This window comes from Mobula birostris, chromosome 1 (assembly GCF_030028105.1).
Source record: "Mobula birostris isolate sMobBir1 chromosome 1, sMobBir1.hap1, whole genome shotgun sequence".
NCBI classification, from domain to species: Eukaryota; Metazoa; Chordata; class Chondrichthyes; order Myliobatiformes; family Myliobatidae; genus Mobula; species Mobula birostris.
The window spans coordinates 6,200,813-6,224,490 of NC_092370.1; the positions used below are offsets into that span (position 1 = coordinate 6,200,813).

Below are 23,678 nucleotides of genomic sequence, written 5' to 3' on the forward strand. Positions count from 1 at the left end.
TTCCTGAGGAGACTGAGGTCCTTTAACATCTGCCGGATGATGCTGAGGATGTTCTACAAGTCTGTGGTGGCCAGTGCGAGCATGTTTGCTGTTTTGTGCTGGGGCAGCAGGCTGAGGGTAGCAGACACCAACAGGATCAACAAACTCATTCGTAAGGTCAGTGATGTTGTGGGGATGGAACTGGACTCTCTGACGGTGGTGTCTGAAAAGAGGATGCTGTCTAAGTTGCATTCCATCTTGGTCAATGTCTCTCATCCACTACATAATGTACTGGTTGGGCACAGGAGTACATTCAGCCAGAGACTCATTCCACCAAGATGCAGCACAGAGCATCATAGGAAGTCATTCCTGCCTGTGGCCATCAAACTTTACAACTCCTCCCTTGGAGGGTCAGACACCCTGAGCCAATAGGTTGGTCCTGGACTTATTTCCTGCATAAATAATTTACATATTACTATTTAACTACTTATGGTTTTATTACTATTTATTATTTATGGTGCAACTGTAACAAAAACCAATTTCCCCCGGGATCAATAAATTATGACTATGACTATAAGCCTCACTTGGAGTATTGTGAGCAGTTTTGGGCCCATGCTCCTATAAAGGATGTGCTGATATTGGAGAGGAGGTTCACAAGAAGGATCCCAGAAATGAAAGTATTGACATATGAGGAGCTTTTGATGTCTCTAGGACTGTATTTGCTGGAGTTTAGAAGAATGGGGGGGGGGGGGATCTCAGTGAGGCCTGTTGAATGTACAATTAATACATTCTTTGATCATAAATGTACTTTGAATCTTTGAATCCTTTGTTGAAAGGCCTAGATAGAGCAGATGGAGAGAGAATGTGAGAGTCTGGGGCCAGTGGGCACAGCCTCAGAATAGAGGGACATTCATTTAGAACAAAGATGGAGAGGAATTTCTTTAGCCAGAGAATGATGCAGCTGTGGAATTTATTGCCACAGATGGCTATGGAGCCCAAGACATTGGGGATATTTAAAGCGATTCTTGATTAAGGACGATATCAAAAGTTACAGTGAGAAGAGAGGAGAATGGGGTTGAGAAGGATAATGTAATGGTGTACTGACCCATGATGTAATGGCATAGCAGACTCAGTGGGCTGAATGACCTAATTCTGCTCTGATATCTTATAACAGTCCCAAACTGCACTGCCAGCAAAATGTGTGTGGACTCTTTCTAGTGGAATAATTAAGATAAATGCCACCAGCATCATCTTGCATTTATTGCAACTGTGAAGAATGAAAAACATATAAATTTGTCACATTTCTTTATTTGTTTGTTTATTGAGACACAGTGCCTTACCAGTCCTTGGAGCCACACCGCCCAGCCGCCCCGAGCCTAATCATGAGGCAACTTACAACCACCGATTATTCACCTATCGACCGGAGGAAACCCACCCAGTCAAGGGGAGTACAAACTCCTTAACAGGCAATGTTGCACGTGACTTCCTTGGAGTGCGTAAGAACGAGAGGAAGTTTGTTACAGGTACAGTATACAAAATTATGGGAGGTATAGATAGGGTAAATGTAAGCAGGGTTTCCCACTGAGGTCGGGAGAAACTACAACTAGGGGCCATGAGTTAAGGGTGAAAGGTAAGATATTTAATATCGAGGTATTATGGAGAGTATATGGAAATACCATTGCCCTTGAATGGAAAATGTAGTGGATACCCCTTATTCCATCGCCGGTAAAATCCTCCCCGCCATTGACCATGTCCATATTGATCTCAGGGTTGTATATGGCGACAAACATGTACTTTGCTAATAAATTTACTTTTAACTTTGAGGGGAAACTTCTTCACTCGTCGATGGTGGTGACAGTGTGCAACGAGCTGCCAGTGGGGTGGTGGGTGCGGGTTCAATTGTAACGGCTAAGAGGAGCTTGGATAGATACATGGATGGGAGGGCTATGGTCCAGGTGCGTGTCGATGGGACAAGGCTGTGTTCGGCACCGACTAGATGGGCCGAATGGCCGTTTCCGTGTTGTAGAGCCCTATGACTCTAATACTGCAGCGCCCGAGCTAAAGGGCGAGGTTACGATCGTCTCCCCCGGGCGGCAGCGCCGGGTCACCGGGCCACGTTCTGTTCCACGCCGGGTGTTGCTGCAGTAACCGCGGCGCGACCACAGCGGCAGCGCCGTGTCCGGTCCGCGAGGTGACAATTTGCGTGTCCGTGTCCGTGTCCGGTCCGCGGGGCTGTCGACCAATCGGAGCCCCGCCTGCGGCTGGATAAAACGCCGGAGGGACGCGGCGACGGGTCGAGTGCGGAGGGCTCGCGTTCCTCAGCGGCATGCTGTACCTCACCGGGACCCTCGTGGCTTTGTTCCTGCTTTCAACGGAGGTAAAAATAACATAACGGGATGCAATGCACTGATATAATTAAGTATTTGTGCATCTGCGAGTTCTGATGAAGGGTGTCGGCTCGAAATGTCGACATTCATTCCCATAGATGCTGTCTGACCTGCTGAATTCCTCCCGCTTTTTGTGTGTGTGTTACTGTGGATTTTCAGCATCTCCTGTTTATAATTAGTCTCTAAAATACTGCAGATCCTGGAAATAATATACAAAAGAGACGAGATGCCTTGGATTAGACTGCGGAGAAAGAAACGGAATTAAAGTACCTGTCATTAAATGATATAAAAGTTATCGGCGTTTAAATAATTGTAAATGTCGGGGTTAGCACTGATCAGGATGAAATAGCGAAAGGGGAATGTGTTTAAGGTTGTGCAGCGAGTAGGAATGACAAGTCATAAGGAATAAATTCAAACTAAGTATTGGAAATAGGCGCGGGATCCCGGTTTAGTAATGACAGTAATTTTGTTTGACTTTGTATTTCACAGTGGGCCCGTGCCCAGCACTGCTCTTCCCCGTGTAAATGCCCGGAGGATCCGCCGAAATGCAGCCCCGGAGTGCGGCTGGTGCCGGACAAGTGTGGATGCTGTCGCGTCTGTGCCAGGCAGGCCGGGGAGGTCTGCTCCGACAGCGACGTCTGCGACCCGCAGCTCGGGCTACAGTGCGAGCACAGCGCTGACAGCCGGCACGGCCTGGGCGTCTGCATCGGTGAGTTCGCAGCTCACCGTCCAACAGTCTGTCTGCAGATCTTTGCAAGACCAGTTGCTGGCGTTTGACAGTTAACGAATATGCTCCAGGGAATGAAGTGGTTAACGTATGGGGAGCGTTTGATAGCTCTGGCCCTGTACTCTGGAGTCTAGCAGAATTGGAGGGGTGGGTGACCTCACTGAAACCTATCAAATATTGAAAGGCCACGATAGAGTGAATGTGGAGGAAGTCAGACACAACCTCCCAACAGAAGGACGCCCATTTAGAATACAACAGAGATAAGGAGCAATTTCTTTTGCCAGAGGGTAGTGAATCTGTGGAATTAACTAACACAGACAGCCCTATAGGTCAAGTCATTGTGTTTACTTAAAGCAGAGGTTGATAGGTTCTTGATTAGTCAGGACATCAAAGGACAGAGGGAGAAGGCTGGAGAATGGAGTTGAGAGGAATAATAAATCAGCCATGATGGAATGGTGGAGCAGATTTGAAGAGCCCAATGGCCTGATTCTGCTCCTTTATCTTATCGTCCTATGGTCCTTGCAGGAAAAGCATGATTTTCAAGAATTAATATACAAGATTCGAATTTATCACATGGATGAACTACAACAATTGTTCATCCCAGTTTGGCAAAAGAATAAATCAGGGAAGATAGTGCACCTATGGCTGACAAGGGAAATTAGGGATAGTATCAATTCCAAAGAAGAAACATACAAATTAGCCAGAAAAAGCGGCTCACCTGAGGACTGGGAGAAATTCAGAGTCCAGCAGAGGAGGACAAAGGGCTTAATTAGGAAAGGGAAAAAAGATTATGACAGAAAACTGGCAGGGAACATAAAAACTGACTGTAAAAGCTTTTATAGATATGTGAAAAGAAAAAGATTGGTTAAGACAAATGTAGGTCCGTTACAGACAGAAACAGGTGAATTGATCATGGGGAACAAGGACATGGCAGACCAATTGAATAACTACTTTGGTTCTGTCTTCACTAAGGAGGACATAAATAATCTTCCGGAAATAGTAGGGGACAGAGGGTTTAGTGAGATGGAGGAACTGAGGGAAATACATGTTAGTAGGGAAGTGGTGTTAGGTAAATTGAAGGGATTGAAGGCAGATCAATCCCCAGAGCCAGATGGTCTGCATCCCAGAGTGCTCAAGGAAGTAGCCCAAGAAATAGTGGATGCATTAGTGATAATTTTTCAAAACTCTTTAGATTCTGGACTAGTTCCTGAGGATTGGAGGGTGGCTAATGTAACCCTGCTTTTTAAAAAAGGAGGGAGAGAGAAACTGGGGAATTATAGACCGGTTAGCCTAACATCGGTGGTGGGGAAACTGCTGGAGTCAGTTATCAAAGATGTGATAACAGCACATTTGGAAAGCGGTGAAATCATGGGACAAAGTCAGCATGGATTTGTGAAAGGAAAATCATGTCTAACGAATCTCATAGAATTTTTTGAGGATGTAACTAGTAGAGCGGATAGGGGAGAACCAGTGGATGTGGTATATTTGGATTTTCAAAAGGCTTTTGACAAGGTCTCACACAGGAGATTAGTGTGCAAACTAAAAGCACACGGTATTGGGGGTATGATATTGATGTGGATAGAGAATTGGTTGGCAGACAGGAAGCAAAAAGTGGGAATAAACGGGACCTTTTCAGAATGGCAGGCAGTGACTAGTGGGGTACCGCAAGGCTCAGTGCTGGGACCCCAGTTGTTTACAATATATATTAATGACTTGGATGAGGGAATTAAATGCAGCATCTCCAAGTTTGCAGATGACACGAAGCTGGGCGGCAGTATTAGCTGTGAGGAGGATGCTAAGAGGATGCAGGGTGACTTGGATAGGTGAGTGGGCAAATTCATGGCAGATGCAATTTAATGTGGATAAATGAGGTTATCCACTTTGGTGGCAGAAACAGGAAAACAGATTATTTGAATGGTGGCCAATTAGGAAAAGGGGAGGTGCAACGAGACCTGGGTGTCATTATACACCAGTCATTGAAAGTGGGCATGCAGGTACAGCAGGCGGTGAAAAAGGCGAATGGTATGCTGGCATTTATAGCAAGAGGATTCAAGTACAGGAGCAGGGAGGTACTACTGCAGTTGTATAAGGCCTTGGTGAGACCACACCTGGAGTATTGTGTGCAGTTTTGGTCTGCTAATCTGAGGAAAGACATTCTTGCCATAGAGGGAGTAAAAAGAAGGTTCACCAGATTGATTCCTGGGATGGCAGGACTTTCATATGATGAAAGACTGGATCGACTAGGCTTATACTCATTGGAAATTAGAAGATTGAGGGGGGATCTGATTGAAACATATAAAATTCTAAAGGGATTGGACAGACTAGATGCAGGAAGATTGTTCCCGATGTTGGGGAAGTCCAGAACGAGGGGGGTCACCGTTTGAGGATAAAGGGGAAGCCTTTTAGGACCGAGATTAGGAAGAACTTCTTCACACAGAGAGTGGTGAATCTGTGGAATTCTCTGCCACAGGAAACAGTTGAGGCCAGTTCATTGGCTATGTTTAAGAGGGAGTTAGATATGGCCCTTGTGGCTAAAGGGATCAGGGAGTATGGAGAGAAGGCAGGTACAGGGTTCTGAGTTGTATGATCAGCCATGATCATACTGAATGGCGGTGCAGGCTCGAAGGGCCGAATGGCCTACTCCTGCACCTATTTTCTGTGTTTCTATGTTTCTTATTCATCACAAGTATATGGAAATATACAGTGAAACGTGTCATTTGCGTTAACAACCAGGGTGTGCTGGGGGCCGCTCGAATGTGTCGCCAACATAGCATGCCCGCATGTTGGGCAGAACAACACTGAACACAGCAAATGGCAAAACAACACACATAAAACGCTGCAGGAATTCAGCAGGCCAGACAGCATCTATGGAACAGAGTAAAGAGTCGACGTTTCGGGACGAGACCCTTTGTTGGGTCTGAAATATCGACTGTTTACTCTTTTCCATAGATGCTGTCTGACCTGCTGAGTTCCTCTGGCATTTTGTGTGTGTTGCTCTCGATTTCCAGCATCTGCAGATTTTCTTGTTTATGAAACGACAAAACAACATTAATTTCAGTGAATTGCTATGAAATATTTAAATGTAAATTCGGTATGTACACTTTGTCAAGCATGAACATGCCGTGACATTGAGGTGAGTGATGCAGCTGCCAGGATTACATGTTGAGTTAAGAATGACTGTTTACGTGTGTTAACTTTATGCCTATAAATAGCCCTCCTGCTCTGAAAGGAGGCACGAGGAACCAGCAGAGTATTTGGAGTATTCATGACGTGAACTGTGAAGACTCCCAAATCACTATGGACATCCAATCAATGTATACAAACAGTTGTGTTTATATTCACTGTCTTTTTTTCTTATTGTGTTCATTATCTTGTGTGTTTTCTGTGCTGCGTCCAATCTGGAGTAACAATTACTTCGTTCTCCTTTACACTTGTGACTGGAAATGACATTAAACAATCTTGAATCTTGAAAATTAAAATCAAAATTACTTCATTTGCAAATGCAAAACCAGTAGGCGTTCATCAATAATCTGCATAATAATTATTAAAAGGACTTGCTTCTCATCATTTGAGGCTAAACTGGGTGATTCTTGCAGTTTTTAATAGGATGTATTTAAAAAATCTCAGTCAGTCCACCCCTTGCACCAGTCACCTGATTTCACAATCTCACTGAAAATATTCTGATTTTGTTCTACACTGAAGCAGTCTGCTACCAATCTTCAATTGAAGGGCCTACTTTATATTTTGTTTAATCAGGCAGTCCTGCAGTGCAGGGTCTTTGAAAGTGTCATCGGTTCTTCCAAGACAAAATGGGCCAATGTCATCTTTCATCTGCCCTGTGACTGGGCGGTTTAGTTGCTGAAACGTTGGTGAAGATGTTACTGAATTCAATTTGGTCATAATTTCACCCACTGGAGCTTCCTGCGGTAAACTGGATTGAAAGCCGATGGCTGTGGTGAGGGGTAGGGGAGAGAAACTGACTGAGTCCCTTCTTCGGGAAAGGCAGGGTGGTCGGAGTTACTGCAAGTTGTACAGATACCTGGATTGGTGCAAAGTCATGCCCCCCTAAACTAATGCCAAATTGAAAGTAAATTTATTATCACAGTGTGACTGTCTTACCATATACTGCCTTGGGATTCATTTTCTGGCAGACATTTACAGGAAAATAAAGAAACAATAGATTTTGTGAAAAACTATACATAAAGACTGACAAACAACCAAAGTGCCAAAGAAGACACTTTGTGCAAAACAATACTGAGATGAGTTGTAAAGATTCCTTGAAAGTGAGTCTGTAGGTTGTGGAATCAGTTCAGTGTTGGGCTGAGTGAAGTTATCCAGACCGGTTCAGGAGCCTGATGGTTGTAGGGTAATAACTGTGCCTGAACCTGGTGGTGTGGGACCTGATGGTTGAGGGGTAATAACTGTTCCTGAACCTGGTGGTGTGGGACCTGATGGTTGAGGGGTAATAACTGTTCCTGAACCTGGTGGTGTGGGACCTGATGGTTGAGGGGTAATAACTGTCCCTGAACCTGGTGGTGTGGGACCTGATGGTTGAGGGGTAATAATTGTTCCTGAACCTGGTGGTGTGGGACCTGATGGTTGAGGGGTAATAATTGTTCCTGAACCTGGTGGTGTGGGACCTGATGGTTGAGGGGTAATAACTGTTCCTGAACCTGATGGTGTGAGACATAAAATTCCTGTAGCTGCTTCCCGATGGTACAGTAATAGTGGGAAGAGAGGATGAGTAGCGAGAAATGTGTTCAACACATGGAGAGTGCAGAGTGCGGCCGGTTAAAGAGGAGCTGACAAGTTAATGGGGGCTGAACGATCAAGATTGCAATGATGTGACGAGGACACAAGCACAACTAGAGGTGGAAGGATGCATAGCCTTGGGGTGGTGGTGGAACCTCATCTGACCACGCCTCTTGGACAGCAGGAGCTCAGAAACTGGGAAGTAGGTGAGAGAGGGATTTGTTTGTGTGAGTAAGCACAGATCCCAGTGCACACCTGTAGACTCAGGACTGACTCTGCTCCATGGCCCCCTCCCACCATTGGCCCTGAATGTGGTGAATGTGACCCCCCCCCCACCACTGGCCCTGAATGTGGGGAATGAGACCCCCTCCTCACCCGCCACTGACCCTGAATGTGGTGAATGTGACCCCTCCCACCCAGGTGTCGAAGAATCTGAAGGGCCTGAGGGCTGCAGCACTGACCCTGAAGGTTGTGCTCCAGGACCCTGACTCATTCGGATGCTGTGACGCAGGAGATCTCGGGACACATTCTCAGTGGGGGGAGGGTCATCCGGAGGTTTCAGAATGACTGTCACTGGGTGTGGATGGTCAGGGACCATGACATCACCTGTAGGTGTGTGTGCACCAGTAAAGGGTCTCACCTGGGGCCAAACCACCCCTACCCACGTTGTGAGCAACATGGGGTCTCCTGAGCCCCAGCATGGACTGAGCCTCCCCTAGTGCTTCCCAGATCTCCTGAGCCTCCCCTAGTGCTTCCCGGATCTCCTGAGCCTGCCCTAGTGCTTCCCAGATCTCCTGAGCCTCCCCTAGTGCTTCCCAGATCTCCTGAGCCTCCCCTAGTGCTTCCCAGATCTCCTGAGCCTGCCCTAGTGCTTCCCAGATCTCCTGAGCCTCCCCTAGAGCTTCCCAGATCTCCTGAGCCTCCCCTAGTGCTTCCCAAATCTCCTGAGCCTCCCCTGTGCTTCTTGGATCTCCTGAGCCTCCCCAGATCTCCTGAGCCTCCCCTAGTGCTTCCCAGATCTCCTGAGCCTCCCCTAGTGCTTCCCAGATCTCCTGAGCCTCCCCTAGTGCTTCCCAGATCTCCTGAGCCTCCCCTAGAGCTTCCCAGATCTCCTGAGCCTCCCCTAGTGCTTCCCAAATCTCCTGAGCCTCCCCTGTGCTTCTTGGGTCTCCTGAGCCTCCCCAGATCTCCTGAGCCTCCCCTAGTGCTTCCCAGATCTCCTGAGCCTCCCCTAGTGCTTCCCCGATCTTCTGAGCCTCGCCTAGAGCTTCCCAGATCTCCTGAGCCTCGCCTAGAGCTTCCCAGATCTCCTGAGCCTCCTCTAGTGCTTCCCAGATCTCCTGAGCCTCCCCTAGTGCTTCCCGGATCTCCTGAGCCTCCCCTAGTGCTTCCCAGACCTCCTGAGCCTCCCCTAGTGCTTCCCAGATCTCCTGAGCCTCCCCTAGTGCTTCCCAGATCTCCTGAGCCTCCCCTAGAGCTTCCCAGATCTCCTGAGCCTCCCCTAGTGCTTCCCAAATCTCCTGAGCCTCCCCTGTGCTTCTTGGGTCTCCTGAGCCTCCCCAGATCTCCTGAGCCTCCCCTAGTGCTTCCCAGATCTCCTGAGCCTCCCCTAGTGCTTCCCCGATCTTCTGAGCCTCGCCTAGAGCTTCCCAGATCTCCTGAGCCTCGCCTAGAGCTTCCCAGATCTCCTGAGCCTCCTCTAGTGCTTCCCAGATCTCCTGAGCCTCCCCTAGTGCTTCCCGGATCTCCTGAGCCTCCCCTAGTGCTTCCCAGACCTCCTGAGCCTCCCCTAGTGCTTCCCAGATCTCCTGAGCCCCAGCATGGACTAAGCCTGCCCTAGTGTTTCACCTTGGGACCACTGGCAGTGCCCACTGCTCCCGCTCGGTACCGGGTGACCGAGGCAGGATCAGTGCTTGGGAAGGTGTAACCGGACAGGGTCTTGGAGGTGGCTGGTTGCAAAAGCTGGCCCCCCATTCCTAATCTGGAATGACTAGCCAGTGTGGCTCAAAGGACATTGAGATCCGGGCACAGTCTCAGAGACGCTGGTGGAGAGGTCAAGGATGGGGTTTCTACTATTGAGCCGTGTCCCCACTCCTTGACGGATCTATAATACAGAGATCGCCCAAAAACAAACCTTCATGAAGATCTGCTGGTTAAATTGCGCGACCTCGGCTTGCTGAGGGAATCGGGCCCACAGTCCTCGGAGTCGCCTGATGCCAGTGGCCGGAGGTGGGGACATCATAAGTGGTGTGCGAGGAAGTGGAAGCGAGGCGAGCGGGCAGGAGTCCGTGCCAGGAAAAAAGCAAACCCTAGCTGGCCAGCTCTCCCGTCCATTCTGCTCTCCAATGGACATTAAATTGGACAACATCCGACTCCAACGAAATACTCGGCGGGAGAAACGGACGGAATCCCGGACGCCGCCATTCAGCTGTTAATTTATGTAACAGTTTTTCCCCCAAGCCATCGGACTACCAACCTACTGCCCTCTGCTGTGCCTATTGTCTTGTTTATTATTTATTGCAATGCCTGCACTGTTCTGTGTACTTTATGCAGTCCTGGGTAGGTCTGTAGTCTAGTGTAGTACTTGTGTTGTTTTATGTAGTTCAGTGTAGTTTTTGTATTGTTTCATGTAGCACCATGGTCCTGAAAAACGTTGTCTCGTTTTTACTATGTACTGTGCCAGCAGTTATGGTGGAAATGACAATAAAAATTGACCTGACTTGATCTTCTGAAGGTTCTGCTGCCACAGCACAGGACCTGGAGGAGGGCCGAGGCGAAGCGGACAAAACGAAAGACCTTGCTCCTTCACCGAGGATCGCTCAGCTGGCACAAACCAGAGACCGGGGTCCCAGGGTTGAGTTGGTTGCACTAGAAAGCATGAGGTGTGCCCCTGGTGAAGGACACACCAACAGTAGCTGTTGGCACTTGGTGGAATCTGCCTGATTCTGGCACCAGTGGGCAGGGGCTCCTCAGAGCCTACTGGTGCCCAACAAGGACCCTTCCTGTATTTGATTTGACTTATTCAGTATATCTCAAATTGTTTTAAATATATTCATGCAAAAACATTTCAGTGCAGTGTACCACTTTCAGCAACATACTTGGGAACATTAACCAAATAAATCTCAGGTTGGAGGAGCAACACCTCGTTCCATGTCTGGGTAGTCTCCAAACTGATGGCAGGATCACTGATATCTCTGATTACCTTTCACCCATGGTCCACTCTTCCCTCTTATCAGATTCCTTCTTCTTCAGCCCCTTGCCTTTTCCACCTATCACCTTCCAGCTTCTTACTTCATTCCCCCTCGCCACCCACCTGGCTTCACCTATCATCTGCCAGCTTGCACTCCTTGCCCTCCCCCACTTTCTTACTCCCCTTTCCTTTCCAGTCCTGATAAAGGGTCTCAGCCTGAAATGTTGACTCTTTATTCCTCAGAAGATGCTGCCTGAACTGCTGAGTTCCTCCAGCATTTTGTGTGTGTGTGTTGTTTAAATTCCATCTACCATTTTTGGTCCCCTAATCTGAGGAAAGACATTCTTGCCATAGAGGGAGTACAAAGAAGGTTCACCAGATTGATTCCTGGGATGGCAGGACTTTCATATGATGAAAGACTGGATGAACTAGGCTTATACTCGTTGGAATTTAGAAGATTGAGGGGGGAATCTTATTGAAATGTATAAAATCCTAAAGGGATTGGACAGGCTAGATGCAGGAAGATTGTTCCCGATGTTGGGGAAGTCCAGAACGAGGGGTCACAGTTTGAGGATAAAGGGGAAGCCTTTTAGGACCGAGATTAGGAAAAACTTCTTCACACAGACAGTGGTGAATCTGTGGAATTCTCTGCCACAGGAAACAGTTGAGGCCAGTTCATTGGCTATATTTAAGAGGGAGTTAGAAATGGCCCTTGTGGCTAAAGGAATCAGGGGGTATGGAGGGTAGGCTGGGGCAGGGTTCTGAGTTGGATGATCAGCCATGATCGTACTGAATGGTGGTGCAGGCTCGAAGGGCTGAATGGCCTGCTCCTGCACCTATTTTCTATGTTTCTATGTTTTCCAGCTGGTCCAGATCCCATGCTGTCCACTACACCCTCAATCTTGGTGTCATCCACAAGTCTGCTGATCCAGTTAACCACATTATCATCCAGATCATTGACAAAGTTGACAAACAACAATGATCCCTGTGGCACTCCGCTGGTCACAGGCCTCCAGTCAAATAGGCAACCCTCTACTACCACTCTGTGGCTTCTCCCACAAAGCCATTGTCTAATCCAATTTATTACCTCATCCTGAATGCCGAGTGACTGAAACTTCTTGACCAGACTCTCATGTGGGACCTTGTCAGGTGCCTTGCTGAAGTCTATTAGACAATATCCACTGCCTTCCCTTAATCAGCTTTCCTAGTAACTTCCTCAAGAAGCTCTATAAGATTGGTTAAACAAGACCCAAATTATTGTTAAATTTAAATACATCATTTGTTAATCAGGTAGATTGTCTTTGTAATACATTTTTAACTATTTCCATGAAACTTCGGTTAATTGGGGCATCCACCTAATTGGGCCATGCTGGTACTGGTCCCAATGTGTACCAATTAATCAGGATCCACTGTGTTGTTATTGTTCAAATATAGGATTTTCTAATCTTAATGAAAGCACATAAACAGAATAATGTAAACTGCCTGCCTTTTCTCTTTGAAATTTAGCACGGCAAGGCAGTATCTGCATGTACGGTGGTGTTGTCTATCGGAACGGAGAGACCTTCCAGCCAAGCTGCAAGTATCAGTGCTCCTGCAAAGATGGTCTGATTGGTTGTGTATCCCGCTGTAATTTGGATATCCTCCTGCCTAGCCCCGATTGTCCATTTCCCAAGCAAGTCCAGGTACCAGGAGAATGCTGTGAACAGTGGGTGTGTGACCACAAGCAAGAAGCCCCTCTTAGAGGATTTACAATGGCAGGTAAGGTGCCAGCTTGGCACGATGCAACGTGTTGTCTATGGCTGCCCTGTGGCTGCTCCCATCATTGTGTCTCCAACACCTTTGGCCTCAGTTCCACCACTATCCCACATGGGAATGACAACCAGGACTCTCTGTCCAAACAAGATGGGTGTCAGGCATGTTGTGATGATCAAAGACAATGGCCTCAGTATTGTCTATACTTGCTGTTGCGGTGTTCGCCGAGATTGGCAATAGGCTTGAGACATTTCCTCACCAGTCAAGGTGACATGATCAGAGCACAGTTGCTGGTGTTTCTCTCTGGGAGTGCTCGCGTTTACATAGGACCCCAGTTCATGTACCTCGGTCCCAATTGGCTACTCCCATCAGCAATGACAGCTCAACTCCTTAAGCCCCGCAGCATCATAATCGTTCACAAACCAACGGTGACTTTAAAGAAGCTTGTCTTAGGAACCAAGGTGAAAATGTGGGGTACGGGATCACCTGCGGAGATTGCAACAAGAACCACGTCAGCTAGACAGGACGTAAACTCTCAACTCGTTTATGAGAATACAAACTGGCGGTATGGAGACATGATCCAATCTCAGAACACGAAGACCAAGAAGGACACCACCATGACAGGGCATCACGGAGGTTCTAGCGCAGGCAAACTCGGAGCTGGCACAAGAATTGTTAGAAACGTGGTTCTCTTCTGATAACTCCGTAAACAAACATATCGAAATAGACAGCATCTACAAACCCCTAAGAGCCAAGGAAACACTAATAGAATTCAAAGGTCAACTGAAGGGCTGGCCAATCAGAACTGAATGCAAGCAAACAGGGGCCTATATAAATGCGAGCACTTCCAGAGATAAACACCAACTGAGGATGTCCCCTCGACTTGCGATGAAACATCTGCAAGCTAATTGCCAAATGCTTGCTGCATGGGTGACAGTTTGCTGTCTTGTACTGCCCTGGCTTCCTCATCATACAGACAGCTATGACACAATATCCATGGTTGATCCTGAACTATGGAGGGTCTAAAAAAATTATTAGAAATTCTATTACCTCTGTCGTGCCTCTGCATAAGAAAGTAATGTTCTTTCTTGCAGCTTACAGACAGGAGGTGACCTACGACTTGGATTTAAGTGGACCTGGTCTGAACTGCATACAGCAGACGACACCGTGGAGTGTCTGCTCCAAAACCTGTGGTATGGGCACTTCCACTCGTCTGACAAGTTACAACCTCCACTGTGATATGGTGAAGGAAATACGACTTTGTGAAATTCGGCCGTGTGATTATAAAGTCACCGCCAAAGTGAGTATAAATATCCAGTCCTGGCGAACGGCACCAACAATGGACATTTTTGTTTTTAACTAGGGCTCAATAGGACGATTCGGCTGCTGCCATACAGTGGATTCCGGTTAACTGGGACATATTGGCCCAGAACAGTGGCTTCCCCTATTAGTCAAAGTTTCATGGATGTAGTTTAAAAAGGACAAACTATTTTTTAACTGGGTAACAAATGATGTATTTAAATGAAGTACTGCAGTGTTATAAAACTGTATCAGTTCCTAATAGTTATTGATGGAGGAATTATTCAGTGTACAGAGCTGTGCTGTTTTGATTGACTGTAAATGAACAAAATCAACGCGGGCATCCAGTGTAGATAATGGATTGCCTTCATTGCCTTCCTGCATGAAGTAATATCAAAAATCACTGCTTTTTAATTCGGCATCAGTCGGCCCAAATTAGTAACATAACGCAAGCATACACAACTGATGCTATTTAGAAACTGATGACTCTAAGCACGGTGTAGTGTAGTGTCTAATGGCCAAGCCAATGCACACAACTGACGCTAGTTAGAAACTTTTGCATCCTCCAAATCTTCATTTTCATTTAAAACATAAAGACCATAAGATATTCGGCCCATCGAGTCTGCTCCGCCATTCAATCATGGGCTGATCCAATTCTTCCCGTCATCCCCACTTCCCTGCCTTCTCCCCATACCCTTTGATGTCCTGGCTAATCAAGAACTTATCTATCTGTACCTTAAATACACCCAATGGCTTGGCCACCACAGCCGCTCATGGCAACAAATTCCACAGATTTACCACCCTCTGACGAAAGTAATTTCTCCGCATCTCAGTTCTAAATGGACGTCCTTTAATCCTGAAGCCATGCCCCCTTGTCCTAGAATCCACTACCTTGGGAAATAACTTTGCCATATCTAATCTGTTCAGGCCTTATAACATTTGGAAAGTTTCTAGGAGATCCCCCCTCATTCTCCTGAACTCCAGGGAATACAGCCCACGAGCTTCCAGCCATTCAAAATGATTGTTGATACCTTCAAATTTTTCATCGTTCCTAACTTATTGAAGTAGTGAAATTGTTTAATTTTCACTCCTGGCCAGGGGTGCAGTGCTAGCAGGAGCACACCAGAGCACATCTGGCACCTCTTTAAGAAAAAAGCCGAAATAAACAAGCTAATTAATTAGGTACCACCCAGGATGATTTGAGTATCTCAGAAACTGCTGATTGCCTGGGATTTTTACGCACAACAGACTCTGGAGTTTACAAAGAATGGTGCCAAAAACATCCAGCGAGTGGATTTAACAAGATGTTTTCGCTCACAGAACAGCCACTGGCTGGATGTTTTTTTGTTTTTGGCACCGTTCTTTGTAAACTCCAGAGTTTGTTGTGCGTAAAAATCCCAGGCGATCAGCAGTTTCTGAGATACTCAAATCACCCTGGGCGGCACCTAATTAATTAGCTTCACACATAAAAATTGCTGGTGGAACGCAGCAGGCCAGGCATCACATATAGGAAGAGGTACAGTCAACGTTTCGGGCCGAGACCCTTAGTCCTGATGAAGCCTGCCTGGCCTGCTGCGTTCACCAGCAACTTTGATGTGTGTTGCTTGAACTTCCAGCATCTGCAGAATTCCTCGTGTTTGCTAGTTAGAAACTGTTTGGCAAAGTCACCTGTTCCAATTAAACGGCATAGTGTCCAAAATAAACAAAGAGGATCCTGGTTATTTTCTGGATGAGTTTTTGTTTTTTAAGGGGCATCCTAAATAAGCAGCTGCCTCGAATAACCGATGGCCTAATTAACTGGAATCCACTGTGTTTGTATCTTGAAACTAAAAGCTGATGTGTGCACATACTGTTGTACTGCAGCTCCCCCATGTGGTACCCCTTGGAACTGCGTCCTGCTACAGTATCCAAGGGGCCTGTACCTCACATCTGTGTGTAAAGCACAAAATCATTCTCCGTTTGTAGTGTCAAAAGCTGAAACTTATTCCTCTGTCCTCAAAGTCCTTATGACTGAACTACCTGCAGCATGATTTTGTTCTTCTGTGGCCTCAGCTAAACCTTAACGTGCGCTGATGAGCAGTTAGCGTAACACTGTTACAGCAAACAGTCATTCTGGGGTACAATTCCCCCCACTGTCTGTAAGGACTTTGTATGTTCTCCCTGTGACCGCATGGCTTTCCTCTGGGTGTTTCAGTTTCCTTCCACAGACTAAAACACATGGGATTAGTAAATTGTGGGCATTCTATGCTGGCCCGAGAAGCACCTTCAGACTGTGTAGGTCATTGGTCCAAACGATGCATTTCATTGGGTTTCAATGTATGTTTGACAAATAAAACTAATCTTTATAAGACCATATGACCGTAAGATATATGAGCCGAGTTAGGCCACTTGGCCCATTTCAACATGGCTGATCCATTTTTCCACTCAACCCCAATCTCCTGTCTTCTCCCCACATCCCTCCATGCCTTGACTAATCAAGAATCTATCAACCTTTACCTTAAATATACCCAATGATTTGGCCTCCACAGATGCCTGTAGCAAAGAATTCCACGGGTTCACCACTCTCTGGCTAAAGAAATTCCTTCTCATCTCCGTTCTAAAAGGATGCCCCTCTATTCTGAGGCTGTGTCCTCTGATCTTAGACTCTCTCACCATAGAAAATGTCCTCTCCCACATCCACTCTATCAAGGCCTTTTACCATTCAATAGGTTTCAATTAGGTCACCCCTCATTCTTATGAATTCTAGTGAATACAGGCCCAGAGCCATCAGACACTCTTCATGTGACAAGACTGGAATCACTTTCATGAACCTCCTTTGAACTCTTTCTAAGATGTGTCTCAGCACATCCTTTCTGAGATAAGGGGACCAAACCTGCTGACAGTACTCCAAGTGGGGCCTCACCAGTGCTTTATAAAGTCTCAACATTACATCCTTGTTTTTATATTTTAGTCCTCTTGAAATGAATGCTAACATTGCATTTGCCTTCCCCACCACAGACTCAACCTGCAAATGAACCTTTAGGAATCCTGCACAAGGACTCCCAAATCCCTTTCCACCTCTGTTTTTTGTATTTTCTCTCCATTTAGAAAATAGTCAACCCTTTCATTTCTTCTACCAAAGTGCATGACCACACACTTCCCGACACTGTATTCCTACCACTTCTTTGCTCATTCTTCTAATCTGCTTAAGTCCTTTTTTAGCCTCTCTACTTCCTCAAAACTATCTGCCCCTCCACCTATCTTCATATTGTCTGCAGACTGTACAACAAAGCCATCAATTCCATCATCCAGACTGTGGACAAGTAACATAGAAAGAACCAGTCCAAACTCAGACCCTTGTGGAACACCACTAGTCATCAGCAGCCAACCAGAAAATTCCCGCTCCGCTTCCTGTCAATCAGCCACTGCTTTATCCATGCTAGAATCTTTCCTGTAATACCATGGGCTCATAGCTTGTTAAGCAGCCTCATGTGTGGCACCTTGTCAAAGGCCTTCTGAAAATCCAAATACACAACATCAACCAAATCTCCTTTGTCTATCCTGCTTGTTATTTACCATAGAACCATAGAAACTACAGCACAGAAACAGGCCTTTTGGCCCTTCTTGGCTGTGCCAAACCATTTTCTGCCTAGTCCCACCGACCTGCACACGGACCATATCCCTCCATACACCTCCCATCCATGTATCTGTCCAATTTATTCTTAAATGTAAAAAAGAACCCGCATTTACCACCTCGTCTGGCAGCTCATTCCATACTCCCACCACTCTCTGTGTGAAGAAACCCCCCCTAATGTTCCCTTTAAACTTTTCCCCCCTCACCCTTAACCCATGTCCTCTGGTTTTTTTCTCCCCTTGCCTCAGTGGAAAAAGCCTGCTTGCATTCACTCTATCTATACCCATCATAATTTTATATACCTCTATCAAATCTCCCCTCATTCTTCTACGCTTCAGGGAATAAAGTCCTAACCTATTCAACCTTTCTCTGTAACTGAGTTTCTCAAGTCCCGGCAACATCCTTGTAAACCTTCTCTGCACTCTTTCAACCTTACTTATATCCTTCCTGTAATTTGGTGACCAAAACTGAACACAATACTCCAGATTCGGCCTCACCAATGCCTTATACAACCTCATCATAACATTCCAGCTCTTATACTCAATACTTTGATTAATAAAGGCCAATGTACCAAAAGCTCTCTTTACGACCCTATCTACCTGTGACGACACTTTTAGGGAATTTTGTATCTGTATTCCCAGATCCCTCTGTTCCACTGCACTCCTCAGTGCCTTACCATTAACCCTGTATGTTCTACCTTGGTTTGTCCTTCCAACGTGCAATACCTCACACTTGTCAGTATTAAACTCCATCTGCCATCTTTCAGCCCATTTTTCCAGCTGGTCCAAGTCCCTCTGCAGGCTCTGAAAACCTTCCTCACTGTCTACTACACCTCCAAACTTTGTATCATCAGCAAACTTGCTGATCCAATTTACCACATTATCATCCAGATCATTGATATAGATGACAAATAACAATGGACCCAGCACTGATCCCTGTGGCACACCACTTGTCACAGGCCTCCACTCAGAGAAGCAATTCTCTACCACCACTCTCTGGCTTCTTCCATCGAGCCATTGTCTAATCCAATATACCACCTCTCCATGTATACCTAGCGACTGAATTTTCCTAACTAACCTCCCATGCGGGACCTTGTCAAAGGCCTTACTGAAGTCCATGTAGACAATATCCACTGCCTTCCCTTCATCCACTTTCCTGGTAACCTCCTCGAAAAACTCCAACAGATTGGTCAAACATGACCTAGCACGCACAAAGCCATGTTGACTCTCCCTAATAAGTCCCTGTCTATCCAAATGCTTGTAGATTCTGTCTCTTAGTATTCCCTCCAATAACTTACCTACTACTGACATTAAACTCACCGACCTATAATTTCCCGGATTACTTTTCGATCCTTTTTTAAACAACGGAACAACGTGAGCCACTCTCCAATCCTCCGGCACTTCACCCGTAGACAGCGACATTTTAAATATTTCTGCCAGGGCCCCGCAATTTCAACACTAGTCTCCTTCAAGGTCCGAGGGAACACTCTGTCAGGTCCCGGGGATTTATCCACTTTAATTTTCCTCAAGACAGCAGCACCTCCTCCTTTTCAATCTGTACAGTTTCTTCAAAGAATGACATCAAATTTGTCAGACAAGATTTTCCCTTGAGGAAACCATGCTGACTAAGGTCTATTTTATCATGAGCCTCCAAATACCCTGAGACCTCATCCTTAATAATCGACTCCAACATCTTCCCAACCACCGAGGTCAGGCTAATTGGCCTATAGTTTCTTTTCTTCTCCCTCTCTCCCTTCTTGAAGATTGGAGTGACATTTGCAATTTTCCAGTCTTCTGGAACCATTCCAGAATCTAGTGGTTCTTGAAAGATCATTACTAATGCTCCCACAAACATTTCAGGCACCTCTTTCAGAACCCTGGGGTGTACATCCTCTGGTCCAAGTGACTTATCTACCTTCAGGCATTTCAGTTTCCCAAGAACCTTCTCCTTAGTAATGGTAACTTCACACATTTCATGCCCCCTGACACCTGGATCTTCCACCGTACTGCTAGTGTCTTCCACAGTGAAGACTGATACAAAATACGTATTCAGTTCATTCGCCATTTCCTTGTCCCCCATTAATACAGCATTGCTTTCTAGTGGTCCAATGTTCACCCTTGCCTTTGTTTTACATTTTATGTATCTGAAGAAACTTTTGGTATCCTCTTTAACATTATTGGCTAGCTTATTTTCATAATCCATCTTTACCTTCTTAATGACTTTTTTAGTTGGCTTCTGTTAGTTTATAAAAGTTTCCCAATCCTCTAACTTCCCACTAATTTTTGCTCGATTATATGTCCTCTCTTTGGCTTTTATGTTGGCTTTGACTTCTCTTGTTAGCCATGGTTGTGTCATCTTGCTTTAGAATACTTCTTCCACTTTGGGATGCATATATCCTGTGCTTTCCGAGTTGCTTCCAGAAATTCCTGCCACTACTGCTCTGCCATCATCCCTGCCAGTGTTCTTTTCCAATCAATTCTGGCTAACTCCTTTCTCATGCCTTTACTCCATTATAATAGTGATACATCTGACTTTAGCTTCTCCTTTTCAAATTTCTGGGTGAATTTGATAATATTACCATTTCTTTGCCCTAAAGGACCTTTTACCTTAAGCTCTCTAATCAGTTCTGGTTCATTGCACAACACCCACTCCAGATTAGCTGATCCCTTAGTGGGCTCAGTAATGAGCGGCTCTAAAAAGCCATCTTGTAGGCATTCTAGAAAATCCCCCGCTTGGAATCCAGCACCAATCTGATTTTCCCAACCTACCTCCATATTAAAATCCCCCATGACTATTAGCATGCATTTTCCATCTCCTGTTGTAATTCGTAGGCGACATCCTCACTATTGTTTGGGGTCTGTATAAGACTCTCATCGGGGTCTGTATAAGACTCTCATCAGGGTCTTTTAACCCTTGCAGTTCCTCAGCTCTACCCACAATGATTCAACACCTTCCAACCCTATCTTTTTAATGATTTGATTTCACTCTTTACAAACAGAGCAACACCACCCTCTCTGCCCTTCGAGCCACACCAGCCAGCAATCCCCGACTTAAACCCAGCCTGATCATGGGGCAATTTACAGTACCTACTAACCGGTACATGTTTTGACTATAGGGGGAAACCAGAGCATCCGAAGGAACCCGCGCGGTCACGGGAAGAACAGACAGCATGGGGAATTGAACCCCAGTCTCCTGTACTGTCAAGTGTTGTGCTAATCTCTATGCTACCGTATTGCTCTGGATTCCCAGCACCTGCAGAGGCTCCTGATTTTAACTGTCTATTAACAGTTGCATTTTCAATACTAGCTTCCCTCATTTGTACATAACAGTCTATTCATCGGTCTCGTTTTACACTTTCTTTCCTAGAACGGGAAGAGGTGCAGCCGAACATCGCGTGCAACGATACCAACTCACTTTGCGTACGAGGACTGTTTAAGCATCCAGCCCTACAGACCGAGATACTGCGGAGTGTGCAGTGACGGGCGATGCTGCACCCCTTACAGCACCGAAACATCCCTGGTGGACTTCAGATGTGTGGGGGGATCGACGATTAGACACCAACTGATGGTTATCAACACGTGTGTCTGCCATGATAATTGTGTCCCAGGCGACACCATTCGTCAAATGGAGCAGATATCCAGTCCTTGAGCCTTGGGGTCGGAAAGTGGCACACCACAGAAGCCGGCTGTTCGGCCCATCTAGTCCATGCCGAACCATTAGTCTGCCTGGTGCCATCGACCTGCACCTAAACCATCGCCCTCCATATCCCTCCCATCCACGTACCTATCCAAACTTCCCTTCCACCTGCACTGGCAGCTCGTTCCACACTCTCACCACCCTCTGAGTGAATATTTCACCCTTCACCCTTAGCCCATCACTTCTGGTTGTTGCTTCACCCAACCCCAGTGGAAAAAGCCTGCCTGCACTAACCCTGTCTATGCCCTTCATAATGTTGTACACCTCTATCAAGTCTTCTCTCAATCTTCTACACTCCAGGGGTTAAAGTCCGAACCGATTCAACCTTTCTCTCTAACTCAGTTCCTCAGTCCTGGCAGCCTCCTTGTATATTTTCTCGGTACTTTTTCAATCTTATTAATATCCTTCCTAATTGAATATTTACTCTATAGTTTTAAAGTTAGTTATTGCAGCATTGTGCTTTTTATATACTTCTAGGTATTTTTAAAAAATCACCAATTAGAGCAGTTTTGTAAAAATCCTTGTATATTTTTATTGAGTATTGTATTTAAAGATAATTCTTTCCTTTTTCCCTGATTGTAAATATTAAGTTGGGCCATCGTTATTAAGATGAGAATTCTACATTAAAATTCCTGTAAAAGGCAATTAAAATATATATTTTATATTAAAATTACACCTGTCTTCATTACCCACATTAGAAGACATCTGAAATAGTGTTATTTATCGAGATTTGGTTCCTTTAGTGAGAACACAGCAGGCTGCTCTCGTGTACCTGATGAGGTGAGTACATCTGGGAAAATACGTAACAACATTCATCATCATCATCACTATGCGGGCGATTGTCGTCACTGTGCCCGTGCCACGCCAAGTGACGTGGGCGATTGTCATCACTCTGCCTGTGCCATGCCGTGTGACGTGAGCAATCATCTTCCATCTGTCTTGAATTCATTGATCTTACACTATAGAATAACGGCAAAGCAGTTGTATAACTGTTAGCATGACATTAATACGGTGAAGGTGATCATCGATTTTAGGTTTGTTTCCCGCTGCTGTCTGCAACAAGTCTGTATGTTCTCCCTGTGAGCCCCTGGGTTTCCCCCCGGTGATCTGATTTCCTCCCACAATCCAAAGACATCAAAGCACTCAGGGTCAAAAGGTTGTGGACACACTATTTTGGAGCCAGAAGCATGGCAACACTTGCACGATCCTCACTGATTTGATTGGACACAAATTAAGAATTTCATTCCAGTGTCCAAGAAGAACAGAATGAGCTGCCTCAATGACTTTCACCCAGTGGCTCTCACATCTACGGTGATGAAGTGCCTTCAGAGGTTGGTCATGGCCAGAATCAACTCCTGCCTAAGCAAGGACCAGGACCTTTTAGATTATGAAGACACACAGTCCTCTTTTATTGTCATTTACTAATGCATGCGTTAAGAAATGATACAATATTTCCTCCAGTGTGATATCACAAAACACAGGAAAGACCAAGACTGAAAAAACTGACAAAACCACATAATTATAACATATAGTTACAACAGTGCAATAATACCATAACTTGATGAAGAAGTCCATGAGCACAGTACAAGTTCAAAGTCTCTCAAATGTCCCACATCTCACGCAGACGGGAGAAGGAAGAAAAACTCTCTCTGCCATGCCCGACCACAGTCCGACTCTGAGTCATCCGAAAGCTTTGAGCTCTGATCAGCTCTCCGACACCGAGTACTGAGCGCCATCTCTGTCAGAACGATTCGACCTCAATCTCGGCCGCCAACAGCAGGCAAAGCCGGGGATTTTGAGGCCTATTCTCCGGAAGATTCCCGACCACGCAGTAATGACAGCAGCGAACGAGCGTTTCAAAAATTTCTCCAGATGTTCCTCTGTGCTTTCATGTCCCTCTCCATCAAATCAGAATTGTCCATGACCTGCTACAATTATCTATCACTGCAATAGGTCTACAGCAGATACAGTCACGCTGGCTCTCCACTTGGCCCGGGACCAACTCAACAGTAGCAATACCCACATCAGGCTGCTGTTTATAACCATATAACAATTACAGCATGGAAACAAGCCATCTCGGCCCTTCTAGTCCGTACTGAACTCTTACTCTCACCTAGTCCCACTGACCTGCACTCAGCCCATAACCCTCCATTCCTTTCCTGTCCATATATCTATCCAATTTAACTTTAAATGACAACATCGAACCTGCCTCAACCACTTCTGCTGGAAGCTCATTCCACACAGCTACCACTCTCTGAGCAAAGAAGTTCCCCCTCATGTTAC

At 45.9% G+C, this 23,678-nt stretch overlaps 1 protein-coding gene across 2 annotated transcripts; it reads left to right on the plus strand.

Annotated features, from left to right (window-relative positions):
* Window positions 1-1,386: 1,386 nt before the first annotated feature.
* On the plus strand, window positions 1,387-22,032 carry LOC140210773 (CCN family member 3-like). 2 transcript variants are annotated; one of them, XM_072280373.1, is made up of 5 exons: window positions 1,387-1,502; window positions 2,856-3,075; window positions 12,542-12,793; window positions 13,882-14,087; window positions 21,066-22,032. In XM_072280373.1, the coding sequence occupies exons 1-5, from the start codon at window positions 1,449-1,451 to the stop codon at window positions 21,345-21,347; spliced, it is 1,014 nt and encodes a 337-aa protein (XP_072136474.1). In that variant the 5' UTR covers window positions 1,387-1,448; the 3' UTR covers window positions 21,348-22,032. The 2 variants fall into 2 exon arrangements, with proteins under 2 accessions (XP_072136474.1, XP_072137247.1); XM_072281146.1 differs by lacking the exon at window positions 1,387-1,502 and adding an exon at window positions 2,271-2,356.
* The last annotated feature ends 1,646 nt before the right edge of the window (window positions 22,033-23,678 follow it).

Coding starts and splice junctions, on each gene's coding strand:
- LOC140210773 (XM_072280373.1), top strand. CDS start 1,449: ATGTTGCACGTGACTTCCTTGGAGTGCGTAAGAACGAGAGGAAGTTTG. Junction 1,503..2,855: donor CGAGAGGAAGTTTGTTACAG/GTACAGTATACA, acceptor TGTATTTCACAG/TGGGCCCGTGCCCAGCACTG. Junction 3,076..12,541: donor CGGCCTGGGCGTCTGCATCG/GTGAGTTCGCAG, acceptor TTTGAAATTTAG/CACGGCAAGGCAGTATCTGC.